Genomic DNA, 17,409 nt, shown 5'->3' on the forward strand with positions numbered 1-17,409 from the left:
GTGATTATGTAATCGCCAAATCAGTTTGCCTCCATTCAGAACTCTTGGGATCCTATTGGGTTCAGGTTATTTTGGTTTATCTGGCATATCACATTTTCCTTGATTTCTCCTTCACTACCTATCACTGGTTCCCTGCACGTGTATTTTTTCTTAGCACTCTTGGTAAACTTCAGTTCCCGTTACTTCTTGATGAGCTCCTCTACAGGATTACTTAACAAGATTAGAAGAAAAAAAAAGAGAAAAATCCCTTTCCATCTGCCTACCTGCCACAGGATCGCCAGAGTTATTCACCTGCGCTTTGACGACCTAGATAGTACTTTCTAACAATAATAATATACTGTCATTGCTATCAGCGGGTACTGTGTAACAGGTATGCACAGGTGTTGGAAGCTTTGGTTACATCGTCCGAAGTGAAACAGCAACTATTGCACAACAGCATAATTTTTAAGCCACAGGAAGTCACTATGTGGAAGCTCATATGGACCTGTACCTTGTGTTGTTTAAGCTGCATTTTTGCAATAGGCCAGCTGGATATTACTCCTGGTATGTATGTTTTGTGTATGAATATATGTTTTAGCTGGGAGTGTGATGAGAGGATGATGGCTATAATACGTTTATGTGTATATTTATGTTTCAGAGGAGGCTAAACGGATTCCCACGCTTATGAACACAGATAAGCGCTCACAAAGATTGTTTCAAATGTTTGTGGAAAAGCCTGGAGACCAAGAACGCTTGCCAAGACGTAAGCGTAATGTTTTTCTGTCCAGTGGAGTACGCATTTGCCATCAAGAAACAGTGCTGCAAGTCATCACTAACCACCTGAAATACTACCAGCTCAGAGGTGAGACACTATTGCAGTACTATTACTATTTATACTGGTAGTATTGCTTATATATTGAATAACTCTTGAGTTAAATGAATTTATTATATATGTACAATTCAGTGTTGAAGAACTGACAGTAACGTTTGTATCTGCTGCTCCCTTTTTGTTACACTCTAAAATTGTTTTTAAAAAATCCTCTAAAAGTCCATTTGTAGTGAGATTTTTGGAAAGATAAATCAAATTTTGTAATACAATTGCAAACTGGGGTGAGTTTTAACTAATTTAACGACTCTGGTCATCCTGTTGGCCCTTAATGACAATATCCTACTGGAACTGACATCATTTTTGTTGGGAAAACAACAGCGCAAACATGAGAATTGGTGATTTGTGTCATGGTATCGCTGTCTTAATACATTTTTAGTGCCTGAGCCTAACCAAATCATATTTGTAAGATTCTGATATGCCCTTTTATATAAATTCTTCCTTAAATTACAACACAGCATGTTTATTTACAGAACTCAAAAGATATTGCATAACAGGAATGGCTCAAGTACTCAAAGCCAAGAAGTGAATCTGGACTTACTGGCTGAAAAAGGTTTCTGACATCTATAAGGAATGCATGAGAAAAAAGGCTCACTATAAACTGATCATGAAATAACTAGTGCCCGAACAAGGAGATGGGTGAAGAAGGATTTTAGGATTTTATTAATAGGTAAGAGCAAGCAGGTGGTAGACAGTCAAATAATTTGCCAGACATTAAAAAGTCTGGCGAAACATGAAGTTCTTGCAGATTTTCTGTAATGGTGAAACATGGCAGAGTGCCGACCTGTGGTTAAGCTTGTGGTTACGGTAATTATCACCTTTAACACATTGTAAAAAGTCTACCTTATTGTCTGAGACCATAAGCTGAGACCAAGACTTGACCCAAGTAAGAAGACTCAAATCAAAGCCATATTTATGTTAAGAACACAAGATCAAGACTCCACAAAGGTTACCATTTAATTCATCAACTATAGTGCAAGCAGTTCTGTATAGCTGACAGCTAGAATAAATAATGGGATCTCATTCGTGTTTGGCAGTTTGATCCACTCAGAGGTCTGGGGTTAGTGTTGAGAGACCTCAAGACAATCCTTCACAGTTCACGTGTGATTTCTTCCTAACCAAATTAGATGGCAGGATGGTGAGGCTAAAAGCCAGTTAACACATTGGAATGGGGCCAATAAGGTCAGAGCTTTTATATCCATTGCTGAGAATGAGGGTGTCAGCAGTCTTGTCTAAACACACACTGAGACACTACTTTCAAAGTAGAGCTTGAACCACAATGTCATCTGGACAGGTTACTGCTGTCGGTCAAAAAAATACACCATATGTCAAAAAGGTAACACTTTTTAGAATACTGTTCCATCGTTAATGAATAACAACACAGGATGAGTTACGCATTATTAACATTCTAGTGACTATTAACTTACAAGAAACTCTGATTAACAAATTAGTAAGTAATAGCAGTTGAATGGGGTAGTTCTCTATTATCAATAACTAAAAAAATGTCATACCTCCCAGAGAACTACTAAGTACTCTCTCTCTCTCTCTCTCTCTCTCTCTCTCTCTATCTCTCTCTATATATATATATATATCTATACAGGTTCATAATTAATGTGAATAATGCATAATGTATAATTCATTCTAAAGTAAAGATTATGTTAACCCACTAATGACTCAAGTATTACCAAATCAGAAGGAACTACTAATTATTTGGAACCTTATTCTAAAAAGCATGATAACTCATTGTAAGCTTTTGATGTCTATAAGGCTTTGGATAGCGGTCACTAGAATGTTAATATTGCGTTACTCATTTGTCCTGTGTAGTTATTCATTAATGATGGAACAGTATTCTAAAGTGTTACCGTCAAAACAACTGTGATGCAGATATCTAATTTCAATGTTTTTGACCTTAGAAAATAAAATTAAGGAAATACCTTAGCAGGTTATTTGGCCTGAATGCATGCATCACTGTGATTGGTAAGATGGTAAAATCGTGGTACTTTGATATATAGTCTGCTACTGATTAATTACCATTTTCACTTTAAGGACTATCACAGCATTATTAATGCTCATGTCAGAAACATGGTAATTCCATGATAATATACATGTTACTCGATTTAACAGCTGACTAAAGGATTATGTGAAGTGTTAGGCTAAATGTTAGCGTCATGAGTCATATGTTTGTTGTGGTAGTTTCCAACCTCCTGGCTGTAGAACCAAACACGTGTCCAATCCTCACTTAAGTGGTCAATCCTGTGAAATCACTACGAGAAATGTTGCTCAGTGTTACTCACTCATAAAAAGTGAGCAGTCTGATTGTATTTCCTACTGTTCTGATTGTGTTTAGTTGCACTAATACAATACTGTTATTGTTGTTGTTGTTTTGCAGTGTGTCAGGAAGTTGTGTGGGAGGCCTTTAAAATCTTCATGGAGCGTCTCCCTCGTCAGGAAGAGTACCAGAGCTGGATGAGCCAATGCCAGACAGAGAGAGTCTCCATACGGGAGATTGGCACTTACTTTAGCCAAACAGAGGAACACTTAACACTTGTCCACAGAGTATGTAGCATAAGACAAGTATCATTAACTTTGTACTAATTATGTTAGTTGATACTTTGATAAAAAATAGACTATTATGGGTCAGTGGTGCATGTGCATATATCATCAATGTCTTACTTCTGTCTTTTGAATCTTTATGGTCCATTGCAGAGACTTGCACAGACGGGACTGAAAAGGTGCATTAACATTTTTTTAAAACCTTTGTTTTCACTCTCAATCCATACTTTTTCAAATACCCCCTTTTCTCCCAGCCATTTATTCATTGTATTAGATGAGTTCTGTCTTACTGAGTCTGTTTTTCTCCTCACCTTTTGCCTTCCTCTTTTTTTCTCAGTAAGACACCTACATACTCAGTATGCAGGTATTACACCCTTTATACCCGTTCTTTATTTTTTTTATTAAATGGACTGTGCAGTTAGAGATCTTGTGTGTGTGTGTGTGTGTGTGTGGTTTTATCTCTTACATTTGAAGGTCTGTTTAATTTCTAACTGTTTTGTTTTTTGTTTTTTTTCAGACCAGAGGATTCTTCCCAAGAGAAAGACAATGTGCCACCAGGTATGTCTGTAATGACTGAGTGTTACATACTGATACAGTATCTTATATAAACTGTATAAAACCCTTACCATGCATGGATCATATTTGACATTAATTTTGTAAATCAAAAGGAAAATTATATTTTACAACCATGCAGTTTTTTTGTATTGATCCAAAATTTAAACATCAATTACAATTAGAGTTAGTGCTGATGCACATATTGTGGCAGAATATAAAAAAATCAAATGGCTTTAAAATGCCTTTTAGCGTTTGGTTTGAATTTCAGATAATCCTTTTATGTTTTTCCAGGGCTATTTTGATGCAAACTTTGTTTGCAATTCAGATTGAGATGTTGTAATTGGAAATGGCAAGAAATAAACTTAAAGAGATCTTATAACATGTGCCTGACCACCAAGATACAAAAATTATCTTCAAAACTTGGTAGGTGATGAGCTTCCAGCAGAGACCACTGTGTTGTTGACCACAACGGTTCCAGATGAGGTCATCTCTGAGAGTGTGAAGGAAGTTACTGCAGAAGCACCATCTGTTGCTGTGACAATGGAGCTGGATACTGAGGTAGACAGCTGATGTAGGCTGAAATATACTGTTATTGATGAAGATATAATAAAAATGTATGAGTGAGGTCTAGTTCTAATGTGATGCACTCATGAGTGATACATGCAAAAAATATACATACAAACACATTTTAAATATTGAACATCTGCTAAACAAAGTTTGTGTGTATTGTCTGAGGTAGATCACTAATGAAATTGAGCAGGAGGCAGCTGCTTTGCCTACACATCCTCTGGTTGAGCAGAGGGTGGAACTGGCTTTGTTACTGACTGGAGAACCATGGAGTGAAGAGCTGTTCAACTCCACCAGCAGTGAGCATCACAGACTCACTCAGCAGATCACAGAGAAGGTACGACAACACACACACACTTACTTTATTTTTTACACTGATGTTATTTTTACGTTACTATATTGTTTTAGATTTGTAACAAAATGTGCTGCCTATATATGTCATTCTTCCAGATTTCCGCTGCTTTGGAGAAACTGACAGAATTCAAGAGTGTGTCAGTATTGAACATCAGGTGTGTTAGTGCATGTTTCATTCTGCTAGTTACAATAAATTGGCTCCAAAAAGTATTTGGACACTTAGTTCACGCTTAAAAATGTATAAATATCATTGCATTAGATTAGAACATATGAAGGTATTTTAAGACAGATCAAGCACACTTTTCAAGCAAACTTTTTTTAACAAAAAGAATTGTAATAGATTTTAAATAAAACAATGGATACACTATATGAAATCCGTGCACCACTAATAGTTACGGTACACAATGCAGGTCAAAATAACCGTTGAGAAGCGTTGTGGAAAATAATACTATATATAACGAGATATCCCAGGACTGAGTCAGTGCAGTAGTGATCCTGAGTTATCAAGGTCCTGCCCATACTCCCACTCCCGCAGACTCAATCACAAGCACAGTTGTCAATTATGAAGTTACACCCCATTTTTACAGCATCAAATAACTAACTAAAACCAAACTTATTGGAAAAATTAACATGCATCTGTGAGAGAAAAACTACCTAAAATGACAGAAACCATATTTGGAAAAATATTATTTAAATGTGTAATTGGATTTTTAGTTTGTCTCACATTCGATTAAATGGAGAGAGCAGGGTTTATGACCTATACTGCAGCTAGCCACCAGGGGGCGATCAAAATGATTTGGCTTCAGTTGTCAGGACTTGTATGGTACATTTAGGACAGACCCTGGACCCAACAGCAACTGGCAGTGTCACACCTAATTTACCCATAAGTGATCAAGGCCTTAGTGGGCACTCGTGCAATGTAAGAAATTATGTACATCTGAGTGAACAAGACAGATGGAGGTTAGCGAGGGAAGGGAATAAAAAGTGGACTTAAGCCCTGGAACATGTCTATAGTTAATGTATGATTAGACAATATGCGTCATTAGTCTATCACCTGTTATAGTGGTAAGACTATTGTACTAAAAATATGACCTTTATCTTTTCTGTAGGCCACAGGTGGATCCCTCAAGGTAAAATACACTCGATTGTTTGCATGAATGCAGGTTAGTGAGTGAGAGAATGAATTTTGCAGTCTTTCCTTTAGTTAGTATAAACAAGCAAGAATCATGTTTATAGTCATGCAATTACAATGGAAGTCTAAGGGGCAAGTCATTGTTTGTATATTAACATTAAAATCCCCAATGTTTTGAAAATATAGCCACAAGACTTACAACTGATGATGTAAGACTATTGCAAAGTTATCCAAACTTTCAACTTATGTCATGATCATGTTCTGTCCTGTAGACTAAGTGCGGTTGTTGTTTTCTCTCTGCAGTGGGGATAAGACAGTACTGGTGGAATATGTTGTGTCCCTCCAGACCAACAGTGAAGTAATCAGCAGTCAGACACTGGACTTCATTAATCTTCAATCCAACATGGTAGAGGGCACCTTTAGTTACTCAGAGGGGCCCACAGTCCAGTATACCATTATTGACCTCCACCCTGACATCACTGAGGCTCAGCATGGTACTGCTCTACCTGCTTGTAGCTACTAGTCTTCTACGGTACATCTCAGCAGTCTGTAATGGTGTAATATTTTCTTGTTGTCAGTGGAAACATTTCCAGAGGAAACCCATCCTGCCAAGGAGTCACCAGACCCTGACCACAAGGTGATTAAGATTTCTGTCAAGATGACAGTGAAGTTTGAAGTATACCATCTAAATATTTGCATATTCTTAAAATCTAAAATCTAAATTCTGATTCCTAGTATAGAAACACATTGCTAGGGTTTTTGACAGGATATTGCTAGGCTAGGTTACAGTGATCTGGATGGTTTCTAGGGTATTGTAAAGTGATTACCTAAAGTAGGTGTTCTGGGATGGTTTACTAGCCCAAGCACACTAGTACAAGCACACGCCCAAGTATATGGGATATTCTGGTCTGTAGATACGTATAATGTCCTTTAATGTAAGTCTATCACGCTAGACTATACCTCTACTTAACAAAGCACACAATTTGAGGTATTATTCTTGTCACATAGAACAAACAATTTGGTGTGAGTTACCTGCCAAAGTTTTTTTCCAAAAAATTCCTAACTCTAAGAATGGAATTGCAGGAACAGTAATAGTAATGACAGCCTTAGCAAGCACCATCAATAACTTTCACAAAGACTGAGAGCCAACTGTTTCATTTTGTTTATTGTCTAGGATGACATTTTATCAGTAGAAAAACCATCCGAGCTGCCTGGAGAAGTGGCAAAGGAGGTCTTTACAATTAGTGACCATTTGGATCCTACAATGTCAGAAGAGGAAGGTATGGGAGAGCAGGATGTCATACATTTAGATGAGACCACACCATCACTTATAGACTATCCCAGCGGCAGTTTCTCAGAGGGTAAGAACCAACATTCACATGTACAATGATTTACAGCTGGGATGTGAAATAATGCACTTGGAGGGTCTGTATCCTGCAGTGTTTAGCTTCAACCTGCCCAACACCCCTTCCTAGAATCTTTCTGAAATCTGCAGGACAGTGGCCCTTCAGGAGCAGGATTGACACCCCTGATTTAAACCAATATGGTGGTGAAAGACTTGTCAAGATGCTTGTTTGTTCCTCTTTTCAGACCTTCAAGACAAGGACTTGGTGTTACCGTTTTCCCCTAGCCAGACTCCTGCTGTGGAAGGTGAAGCGGTTAGTCCTGTTATCGATGCCAAGCAAGACAGTGACATCACAATGGATGACCTTGACCCTGCCTCTGGATTTGGTATAATCGAAGAAAATTGGGTAACTGTCCTTCCTACTGAAGTTCAAGAACCAGTTGGAGATACAGAAGCTGATGAAGAGTTTTTGTTTAATGTAGATATGCCACAGAAAGTGGACTATGAATTCTCCACAATTACAACAGTGGTTGAAGAGGACCAGATCTTGCCTGAGGAAACCACAGAATTGATTACTGTTGAAGAAGGAGAAGATGAAAACCTACAACGTGGTAGTGATGCCCCTGCAATGCCACCAGTCAAGGTGGCTGAGGCAGAATCTACCCCACAACCTGAGGAAGACCTCATATTACCTGCAGAAGAAGAGAGGCAAGAGGAAGACAACAAGGAAGAAACTGTTCTTACAGAAACACAAAAGGATGAGGAAACTGAAGTTGATGTGGTCACGAAGCAGAAATCAGAGGAGGCTGGAGAAAAGGAAGAATATGTTGACAGTACCACAATGCCACATGAGAACAAAGATTTTGCACTAATGGATGTTTCAGCTACACAGTTTTCAAAGGAAGTTCTAAAAGAGGAAGAGATCCTATTGGTCACCACTGAACCAGCAAACCCAGTTTACTCAACACCGCTTTCACCTGAAATAGAACCACCCTTCTCCCTCTTGACCATGAAGACCCCAGAAGAGGTGGAGTTGGGGCATAACTTAAATTCAGAGGTCATGACTACATCTCTGGATGTGATCGATAACAGCGAGGAAGAGGGTAGTGGTGTCCCTAGTGTCATTCAGGGCGATGAAGTTTCCAGCATTGCCTTGCCAACTAACCCTGGGCGGTCTTTGATAGTGTTTTTCAGTCTTCGTGTAACTAACATGATATTCTCTGAGGATTTGTTCAATAAGAGCTCTGCAGAGTACAAAGCCTTGGAGCAACGGTTCCTTGAACTGGTAGTGTACTTTCTCTAAAGTATATTTGTACATATTCTTTTCCCTTTCCTTTTCCTACCATCACTTGTTCTTTCTCTTCGCCCACATTCCCTGTCAATTTTCCACTTATCAGTCCAAATCAAGAATGTCCAATCCTGCTCCTGGAGGGCCATCTTCCAGCAGAGTTTAGCTCCAGCCACAATTAAACAGACCTGGGGCCGGTTGTATAAACTGCCAAGATTAGTCTTACAAGTTAGTCATAAATATTTTTTTCTTTAAGACTGTTCATAAAAACGTAGATTGATATAATTTGATACCGAAAAGTAAGACTTATTACCCTTAACTAACTGCTGTTGGTTATACTAGTTCTTAAGACACAGTCTTTACATAATGGCTATGTTTATGCAACTGGCCCCTGAACTTGTTAATCAAGGTCTTCAGGATCTTTAGAAACTTCCAGGCAGGTGTGTTGGAGCTGAACTCTGCAGGAAGGTGGCCCTCCAGGAGCAGGAATAGACATTCTTAATTCAGAATAAATTGTTCACTAACTTATATATACCAAGTCCTGGAGTGCCAGTTTCCTGCTGAGTTTTGCTTTAACACTAACCAAACACACCCAAACAAGGCTAATCAAGGAGTCCAGAATTGCTTGTAAATTACAGACAGGTGGGTTAGACTGCAATTGGTACTAAAGTCTGCAGGACACTGACCCTCCAGGACTGGGGTTGAAAAGGCCTGTTTTATACATTTTATGTTTGTGAGTTTATGCACTTATTGGGATTTTATGTCCCTTAGTTGGTGCCATATCTGCAGTCAAACCTCAGTCACTTTGAAAACCTGGAGATCTTGAACTTCAGAAATGGAAGTATTGTGGTGAATAACCGTATGAAGTTTGGGAAGCCTGTTCCACGTGAAGTCAATGCTGCCGTTTACCTCATTCTTGAGGACTTCTGCAACACAGCTTACCAGACCATGAACCTCGCCATTGACAAATATTCTTTGGATGTTGAATCAGGTAAGACAAATTCAGAAAACTCTCACTTTGGAAATGCAGCCTGTGTATAATGTGTTCAGGTACCTCATCACATGCCACCTTTATGCAGCAGCTAATCAATGTGTGTGTATGGTTGTTTGTTTTTAGGGGAACTTGCAGACCCATGCAAGTTTCAGGCATGTAATGAGTTTGCAGAATGTACAGTGAACCGCTGGTCAGGTGAGGCTGAATGTGTGTGTAATGCTGGTTACTTCAGTGTGGACGGACTACCCTGCCAGAGCATCTGTGACCTTCAGCATGACTTCTGCCTGAATGATGGGAAATGTGATGTCATTCCAGGCCAAGGAGCCATCTGCAGGTATGTTTATTTAGATTATATAATGCTCAAGAAAGTTTTAATGAATTTGTGCAAATTTAAGAAAGCCTAAATACAGATCATATACTGTACAGCGAGGTCTATACTACCTGGAGAACAGCATTCTCATTCATCTTGAAGTACGTAGAGGCTAGGCTGGCATTTTCTTAAGGTGGGCCAAACTTGCCCATTGGCCTCGGTCCATCATCATGGCCACCTAATCATCCCCATATACTGATTGGCTTAGTCACTCTGTCTCCTCTCCACCAATAAGCTGGTGTGGGTGGGCGTTCTGGCGCAATATGGCTGCCGTCGCATCATCCACGTGGATGCTGCACATTGGTGGTGGTTGAGGAGATTCCCCCTTCTATGTAAAGCACTTTGAGTACCCAGAAAAGCGCTATATAAATGTAACAAATTATTATTATTATGTGTGTGTGTGTCTGCTCTGTAGATGCCGTGTGGGGGAAAACTGGTGGTACAGAGGGGAACATTGTGAAGAATATGTTTCTGAGCCACTCGTGGTTGGCATTGCCATAGCATCTGTTGCTGGGTTCCTGATGGTGGCATCAGGAGTAATCTTTTTCTTAGCAAGAACTCTGAGAGACCAGTATGACAGGGATGAGACGGAGGACCAAGTACGGTAAGACACATTCTCTATCACAGTCAATCTGGGGTGTGTTTCCCCAACAACGACGTAACTCACTGCTTAACTACCGTAGTACGATGCACCGTTGAAGAAACCAACTAGCTAGTAACGACTGTTTCCCGAAACCATACTGTCACAAATTGGTCGTTCAACCACGATGTCACGCAGGTGGTGGAGTAATAACTTTTTAATTAATCTGTTTGAGATCTAATTGATGCTAGATGTTTTGCTATAAATTACAGACATGTAATCAGACATGCCATGTAATCTGGTAATCAGACATGTAATCAGACTTTTAATCTGGAAATAAAGCAAATTTTTCTCAGTTATTTTGCTTTATTTCCAGATTCAATCATAGGCTCATTCTTACGTAGTAAAGCATGTTCACACATGCGCACTATTCAAAAACGATGCTTTAAATCTCTTGACAAATTAAAATATGTAAATTATGTATGTATTATAAATAAAAGATATAGATTGAACTGAATGTCAGCTTGTTTAGTTGACTTAAGATAAGGATTTATTGACTCCAGATGTCATGCAAACATGAAACTATGCTTCTAACCACAGCTCGAGAACTGTCATTCCAACCACACAACTTTGCGATGCAGTTAGCGAATGTTCGTTGGAACGATGTTTTCGGGAAACACAGACTCGTTGAACTATGCTGATAACAACGGAACTAGCGACCATAGTTGGCTAACGATGCTTTCGGGAAACGCACCCCTGGTAAATCGCAACTTCGTTCCAACTCGCATACTTTCACTGTTCGTTATAATATTCTTTCTATTATAGACTTTGTCTATAAGTGAACTAAAGTACATGAAAGCTTTACCTTAGAAGTCTGAGCCTTCAGAGCCAATCACCTGACATGAACCCTTGATAAGAGTTTGACTTTGAGTAAAGTAGCCTTGAGCCTCTAGAAAGGTCCTATGTCACACATAAAAAAATCACAATGAAAGCATGATATTTTAATTTCAATAAAAGCTAAATTAAACCATTAAATTGTAATGGTGATGAATGCGAACTTACAAACTGTTTAATGGAAAAACAAGTATTTTAAAATAAAACTAAGGTTTTAATTTTTACATTACACACTAAACCAAGTCAAATCTTGAAATCAATTATTTATTGAAATTATTATAAATGAGTCTGTTACATATACATTTAAAGTGCCCCTATTATGCTTTTTCAAGTATTACCTTTCATGCAGTGTGTAATATAGCTGTTTGTGAATGTTAAAGGTCTGCAAAGTTTTAAAGATCAAAGTGGACGACAAATAAATTTGTCTCTTAAAAGAAAGAATAGATTCTGAACTGCCTAAACGAGTTGTCAGCAATTCCAGTCTCATGTCCTGTTACATACCTAGTAGCAATGTACCCACCTTCAAACACTGTAGCTGGGGCCTGAAAGAGTTTGGTTTGTGTTGTCGACATGTTAACAAGACGCTGTTTTCAGCGTTGCAAATCCACTTTGACTCACACTGGAATTGATATGGGAAAAAATTAAACAAACCTTTTTGACAAATCTTTGACAAATGAGGTGATGTGCAATGTATATTATGATAATTAAAGTTTTTTTTTTATCTTTGATGCATGTAAATTTATTGTCGAAAACCAAAAAAAAAATGGCATAATAGGGGCACTTTAATGTTCTTTTTTCTCTCACTTAAATCTCTTTAATTACTGCATGTGCATTACCTAGGAAGAAGTTTACATCTCCAGTAATGCCATTATGAGATTTGCATTAATTCATCAACAAGGCTGATCTTTGATCCCTTTAGGCCATGACTTCTTACCCCTGTGGATTTAACAATGGCTGTTGCAACTTTGTGTGTGTGTGTGTATACATGTTTGTATGAAGGGGAGAGGACAGGCCACCGTTTATAGACACAGCCACTAAGTATAACCCCATGTTCGAGAGCGATTTAACGACAGGCTACAGCCATTACTACCAGCGGTACCCAGAGCCCCCAGTCCACAGCAGCGCCAGTGCTGAAGCATCCACTGACTTCAGCAGTGAAGAGATACGGCATATTTATGAGAACAGCGAACTCACCAAGGAGGTATGGCTCTGTGTGCATTAAAAAAAATATATATTATTATTTTTTTGAAAACTGTATGAGCAAGTGTGTGATGCGTGTTGTTTATGGAATTATCTCTTCCTGTCCATTCCGTAGGAGATTCAAGATCGCATACGCATCCTTGAACTCTACACGAGAGATCGTCAGTTTGCAGATTTTTTGCAGCAACATCAAATGTAAGTATGTCTTTTAAGATGTCTTATTCAAAGAATATAGCTTTGCATATTTTCACCCCTCATGTTTTGTTTTTGTTTTTGTTTTATTTATCAGAACAATGGATAATCGAAGAGAAAGTTCCTCAACATAGGACACATATGTCCAATATTCGGCTGGGTGCATGACATTGAAGGTGATAGCAATGTTATGAGAACAGCATGTTATACTTTAACAGTTTGTGTCTCCAATGTTGCATCTAGTGTAAACATAAGTGGAACTTTTGGGCTTTTCATCTCTTTAATCTATTATTTTGCTTGTTGTGTTCCTCTTCCAGAAACTTGCCTTGTCTTTTGGGAAATGACCTCTCAGTGATTCCTGAGCAAAATCCTCTCTTTTTCCTCTTAGAGACTTCTGCCGTCACAAATAAAAATGGTTAACTATAGATCTTTCTTAAAATAAGCTATTTTGTTGCTTTTATTATTATATTTTCCCTACTGTTAAAGACCATTTCACTTTTTTTCTGTATTAGAACAAGATCGCAGTCACAGACAATGCCATTGGTTGAAATGTTTTGTTAGTGCCTTCTATTCTTATAGCTGTGGTCCGTCTCTCAGCCAGAGAAAAAGATCCCTGATGCATTATTCTTGAAAGTTACTTGAATCACAGACCATCAATGTTCTATTACTTTTAGGACATTACATTTATTTTTTATTCTTTGGTACCTTTTATAGTTTCACTGCTTTTTAGAAATTTCAAGACAAAATAAACAGCTAATTTTAACGTTTATTTTATTGAATATTAAAAAATGTTTGTCCGAAAACTTACAAAACAATAAAAAGTGGCCTCTAATAATGTGCCCATTTATGAAAGAAGAAAAAACGCTGCAAACTCCAAAATGTTACTTTGAAAAGTAGATTTGTCTCTTTCAATTTTTGAATGAAGATTGTGAGTATTAACAGGGGTTATAGTTTTATTATGTAACAATAATGTATATTATCATTGTTTTAACTGCCCTTAACGGAGTGGCTGCTTTAAGCCAAAATCCCTTTAAGGCAAGTCACTTCACTTGGCAGCCATATAGCAAACATCTTCGGGCAGCTATTTCCTATGTACAGTGTGTAATAGTCATATAAGTACAGTTCCTATATACTTGAATGAAGAAAGACCAAAATCTTCAAACATTTGTTTCAGAAACATATTTCAAATCAGCAATAAAATACAGCAGTGGTATGATTAATCTTGCTTCTTAAGCTCAAATCATGGCTCATTTGACAAAAAGGCTAGACTTCGATTCCTACTGCTATTTAGTGTGGCAATTTCTCCCATTGTTTTTTTCAGTGAGTGGTCTGTCACCACCTCCTTGCAATAATGGCTGTTGCAATAATTGACATTTGAATGTATTGTTTTTTACACTATCTACTGTATTTAAGTTGTATCAGTTGGGATAGTTCAGAAACAAATTAAATGACTGTCATCTTTTAAATACATCATTACTCATGTGGGTAAATGATTTGACAGAAATTGTCATATTTGTGTGGATGATGCCTTTGAGAATTTTTGTGAGAATTAAATGTTTGTTACACTGAAGACTTTTATTTACAAGTTTTATTACAGGTGCTAAATCATTGTTTACAGTATATGGTTTATTGCCATTTTGTCTTGGTGTGTTAATTTAATGTGCAGTGTGTGAACATTATGATGTCTGTTCCTGAGTTGGCCTGCTGGTCTTCCACGTATCACAGCTAATTTAGGAGTACAGAGAGCTCACTACAATTAGTCAAAGCTGAGATTACAGCCCAGATTACAGGGCATTACTGTACCTGCAGCCTATGCTGTAAACTCGGAGATGTGACTGTTTGTTTGTCTATTATACCATGAAAATGCTTACATGTAAATGGCTCTAAAATATGTAGTACTACATAGTGAGGTCTAGTCTTAGACAGACTGCATATGTGCAATATAGGCTACATCATGTGTGTTTGGAATGGCATGAGGCATTTTTAATGAAAATGAAAAGACCTGAGTAACATACTTCATTTTGTTGATTTTATGAGAAACAAATGGAGACCAATGTGGTAATGTGTAACACATGAAAAGCATAATTATGCATAATTTAATTGTTAGTGTAAAGAGAGCATGAGAAAGGGCTATAATCAGAACCAGACTGGGTGCTTGAGCCACAAAGAAATGGGCTTTTTTTCCCCTCTCTACAATATCAGTAGTGAAAAAGATCTGATGGTCCAGTGATTTTTGTCAACATGTCAAGTTTAATTGAATAACTTGCAGTTACACTTCAGAATGTAATCTCTAGAGGGCGTTGTTTGGGTTTTACTATTTCAAAGTGCTCAATGGATCACACACTACATGATCAAGTGGCTGTTGTAAAATTCCTATGCTGCTCTATTTTAGGTTCTGCATTGGCTATGAGAGAGTGTTTACACTCTATTGATGTTGCAAGTAGTGATGGGAGAAACTAAGCTTTTCGAATCTCTAATTCAATTGAAGCATCACCCTGGTTCCCTACACAAAAACCCAATAGGATTTTTTCATTGGCTTTTGGATTAGTGCACTAAATAAGGTCTGTGACTAACAAAAGCTTATGATTCTTACACTATTTGTTCATCTTTATAATCTCCACAAATGAACACAACTTTAATGAATTATGAGGCATAAATACAATCTGTATATCAAAAGCTAAACGTAGGCTACCATGGTTGCGTGACTTCAACATCACCATCAATAAGCTTCTGACAAATCTTTCAGGTTTTGTTTAAAAACATTTTTCCTGAAAGTTCGAGTTATAATAATTTGCAAGAACATAATTATAAACACAACGAGGCTTTGAAAGCAGACTAGTGAGTTAAGTTTCCCTGTTTGGCTGATGACGATTAATATCCTCGACAACCTCCGTAGTTCTATTTAGCCGATTGTTAGCAACCGCCTTTTATAAGACAAGTAAAAAATCACAAGAGGGTATTACAGATTATGTTTTCTATCATAGAATGTGAAATGTAGAAATATCTTGAGCTTGTGTTCACCACAGACCTTATTTCAAGCATTTAACCAAAAACCCATTCGAAAAACCCATTGACTTCAGGACAGTGGAACTGGAAGTGCTAATATGCTACCCTGGAAAAACAGAGTTCTCGCGTCACTGTGCCATTGATTAATTATGCTCATTAACTATGCCCTTGTAGCCGAGCTGTACCAATCACATCGGTGTATCTGATATAGGCGGGCCAGAGGCGAGCTAAACAGATGATGACAGCGCTGCGACGTCGAAGTCATTAGTAAACATTGCAAGATGGCTATGGATGAACACCAGTTGTTTGAAACGGCTTTGGCTGCTACAATGAACGAGTTAGACTTTGCTTTTTATCTAAAAGAGGAACAGAAGACGGCGCTCGAATTGTTCCTTTGCAAGAAGGACGTTTTTGCTGTTTTGTCGAACGGATACGGCAAGTGTCTAATCTACCAGTTAGCTCCGCTGGTATCTAAGCGTATGGGGCTCTAGATAAGTCACCCTGTGTATTGTTGTGATTGGTCGTGTCTCGTGTCATCCAATTGCGTGCAGTGAGATTTTCAAATGCATGCTTGGTGCCGCCCCTCGAGTTGGGCGATTTTCATTACTCAATGCCCGACCCTTAATCTTTCGGATTTGGGTCTGGATTTCCAGGCTACTAAAATACTGTTTTGTGTGTTCTTAGACAGGACTTGGCAAAGGCCAATTAGGAACAATTGTCATTCCCTTTTTATGTTATAAAACAAACTCAAGTTGATTAGTTGAAGCTACATTACAAAACTTACCCAAGATCAGTTAAAACCATAGACTGTAAAAAAAAATTAAACAATTAGACAATCTTTTGGGGGTTCACCTTCTAGTGGTGAATCAGCAGAAGTGCATGGACAAACGCCAAAAGGAATCTGCAGCTGTCAGGTGGTAGCCTAGTCGGAGCTCTCAGAAAATTACGGGTTTAATTACAAGTTTAATGTGGCCTTCACATGCTATCAGGAATTTCGGTCACACTTTAGATTAGAGTCCAATTCTCACTATAACTAACTATGACTTTTGCCTCAATAAACCCATAATTAGGCTAATGCTTATGTATAGTTAGGTTAGGTAGGCTAGTTGTTAAGTTTAGGTAGGCCTATTGGGTAGGATTAAGGGATGTAGAATAATGCCATGCAGAAGGATGCTTTATAAATACCAATAAAGCAAGTACCAGTAAAGCATTTATAAAGAATGCTTTATAAGTAGGCTACCAATAAACAGCCAATATCCTAGTAATATGCATGCTAATAAGCAACTAGTTAATAGTGAGAATTGGACCCTAAACTAAAGTGTTCATGAAGCAGTGTTTCAAAAATGACCATCATTAAAAGGTACCACTGTTTTACTTATCCTATTTAGGTGTTGTTTTAAACCTGCAAAGTTTTTGTGTAAACTTTAAAAAGTTTAAAAAGTGTCTAGCATTCTAAATTGAATGGACAATGGCCTCATGTTGATATGGCTGTGTGTCATGGATGTAAGATATAG

General features: G+C 37.9%; 1 protein-coding gene across 2 annotated transcripts; it reads left to right on the forward strand.

The window, feature by feature from the left end:
* The first annotated feature begins 261 nt into the window (after positions 1 to 261).
* impg2a (interphotoreceptor matrix proteoglycan 2a) lies at positions 262 to 14,457 on the forward strand. 2 transcript variants are annotated; one of them, XM_084421727.1, is made up of 21 exons: positions 262 to 543; positions 638 to 841; positions 3,255 to 3,421; positions 3,572 to 3,597; positions 3,756 to 3,782; positions 3,936 to 3,976; positions 4,401 to 4,531; positions 4,713 to 4,877; positions 4,991 to 5,049; positions 6,004 to 6,024; positions 6,330 to 6,520; positions 6,605 to 6,663; positions 7,201 to 7,387; positions 7,617 to 8,656; positions 9,431 to 9,650; positions 9,777 to 9,987; positions 10,439 to 10,627; positions 12,497 to 12,698; positions 12,813 to 12,892; positions 12,987 to 13,065; positions 13,207 to 14,457. In XM_084421727.1, the coding sequence occupies exons 1-20, from the start codon at positions 465 to 467 to the stop codon at positions 13,021 to 13,023; spliced, it is 3,336 nt and encodes a 1,111-aa protein (XP_084277853.1). In that variant the 5' UTR covers positions 262 to 464; the 3' UTR covers positions 13,024 to 13,065; positions 13,207 to 14,457. The 2 variants fall into 2 exon arrangements, with proteins under 2 accessions (XP_084277853.1, XP_084277854.1); XM_084421728.1 differs by lacking the exon at positions 3,756 to 3,782 and having other exon boundaries at positions 266 to 543.
* The last annotated feature ends 2,952 nt before the right edge of the window (positions 14,458 to 17,409 follow it).

Source organism: Rutilus rutilus (genome assembly GCF_951802725.1).
Source record: "Rutilus rutilus genome assembly, chromosome: 10".
Taxonomy (NCBI): Eukaryota; Metazoa; Chordata; class Actinopteri; order Cypriniformes; family Leuciscidae; genus Rutilus; species Rutilus rutilus.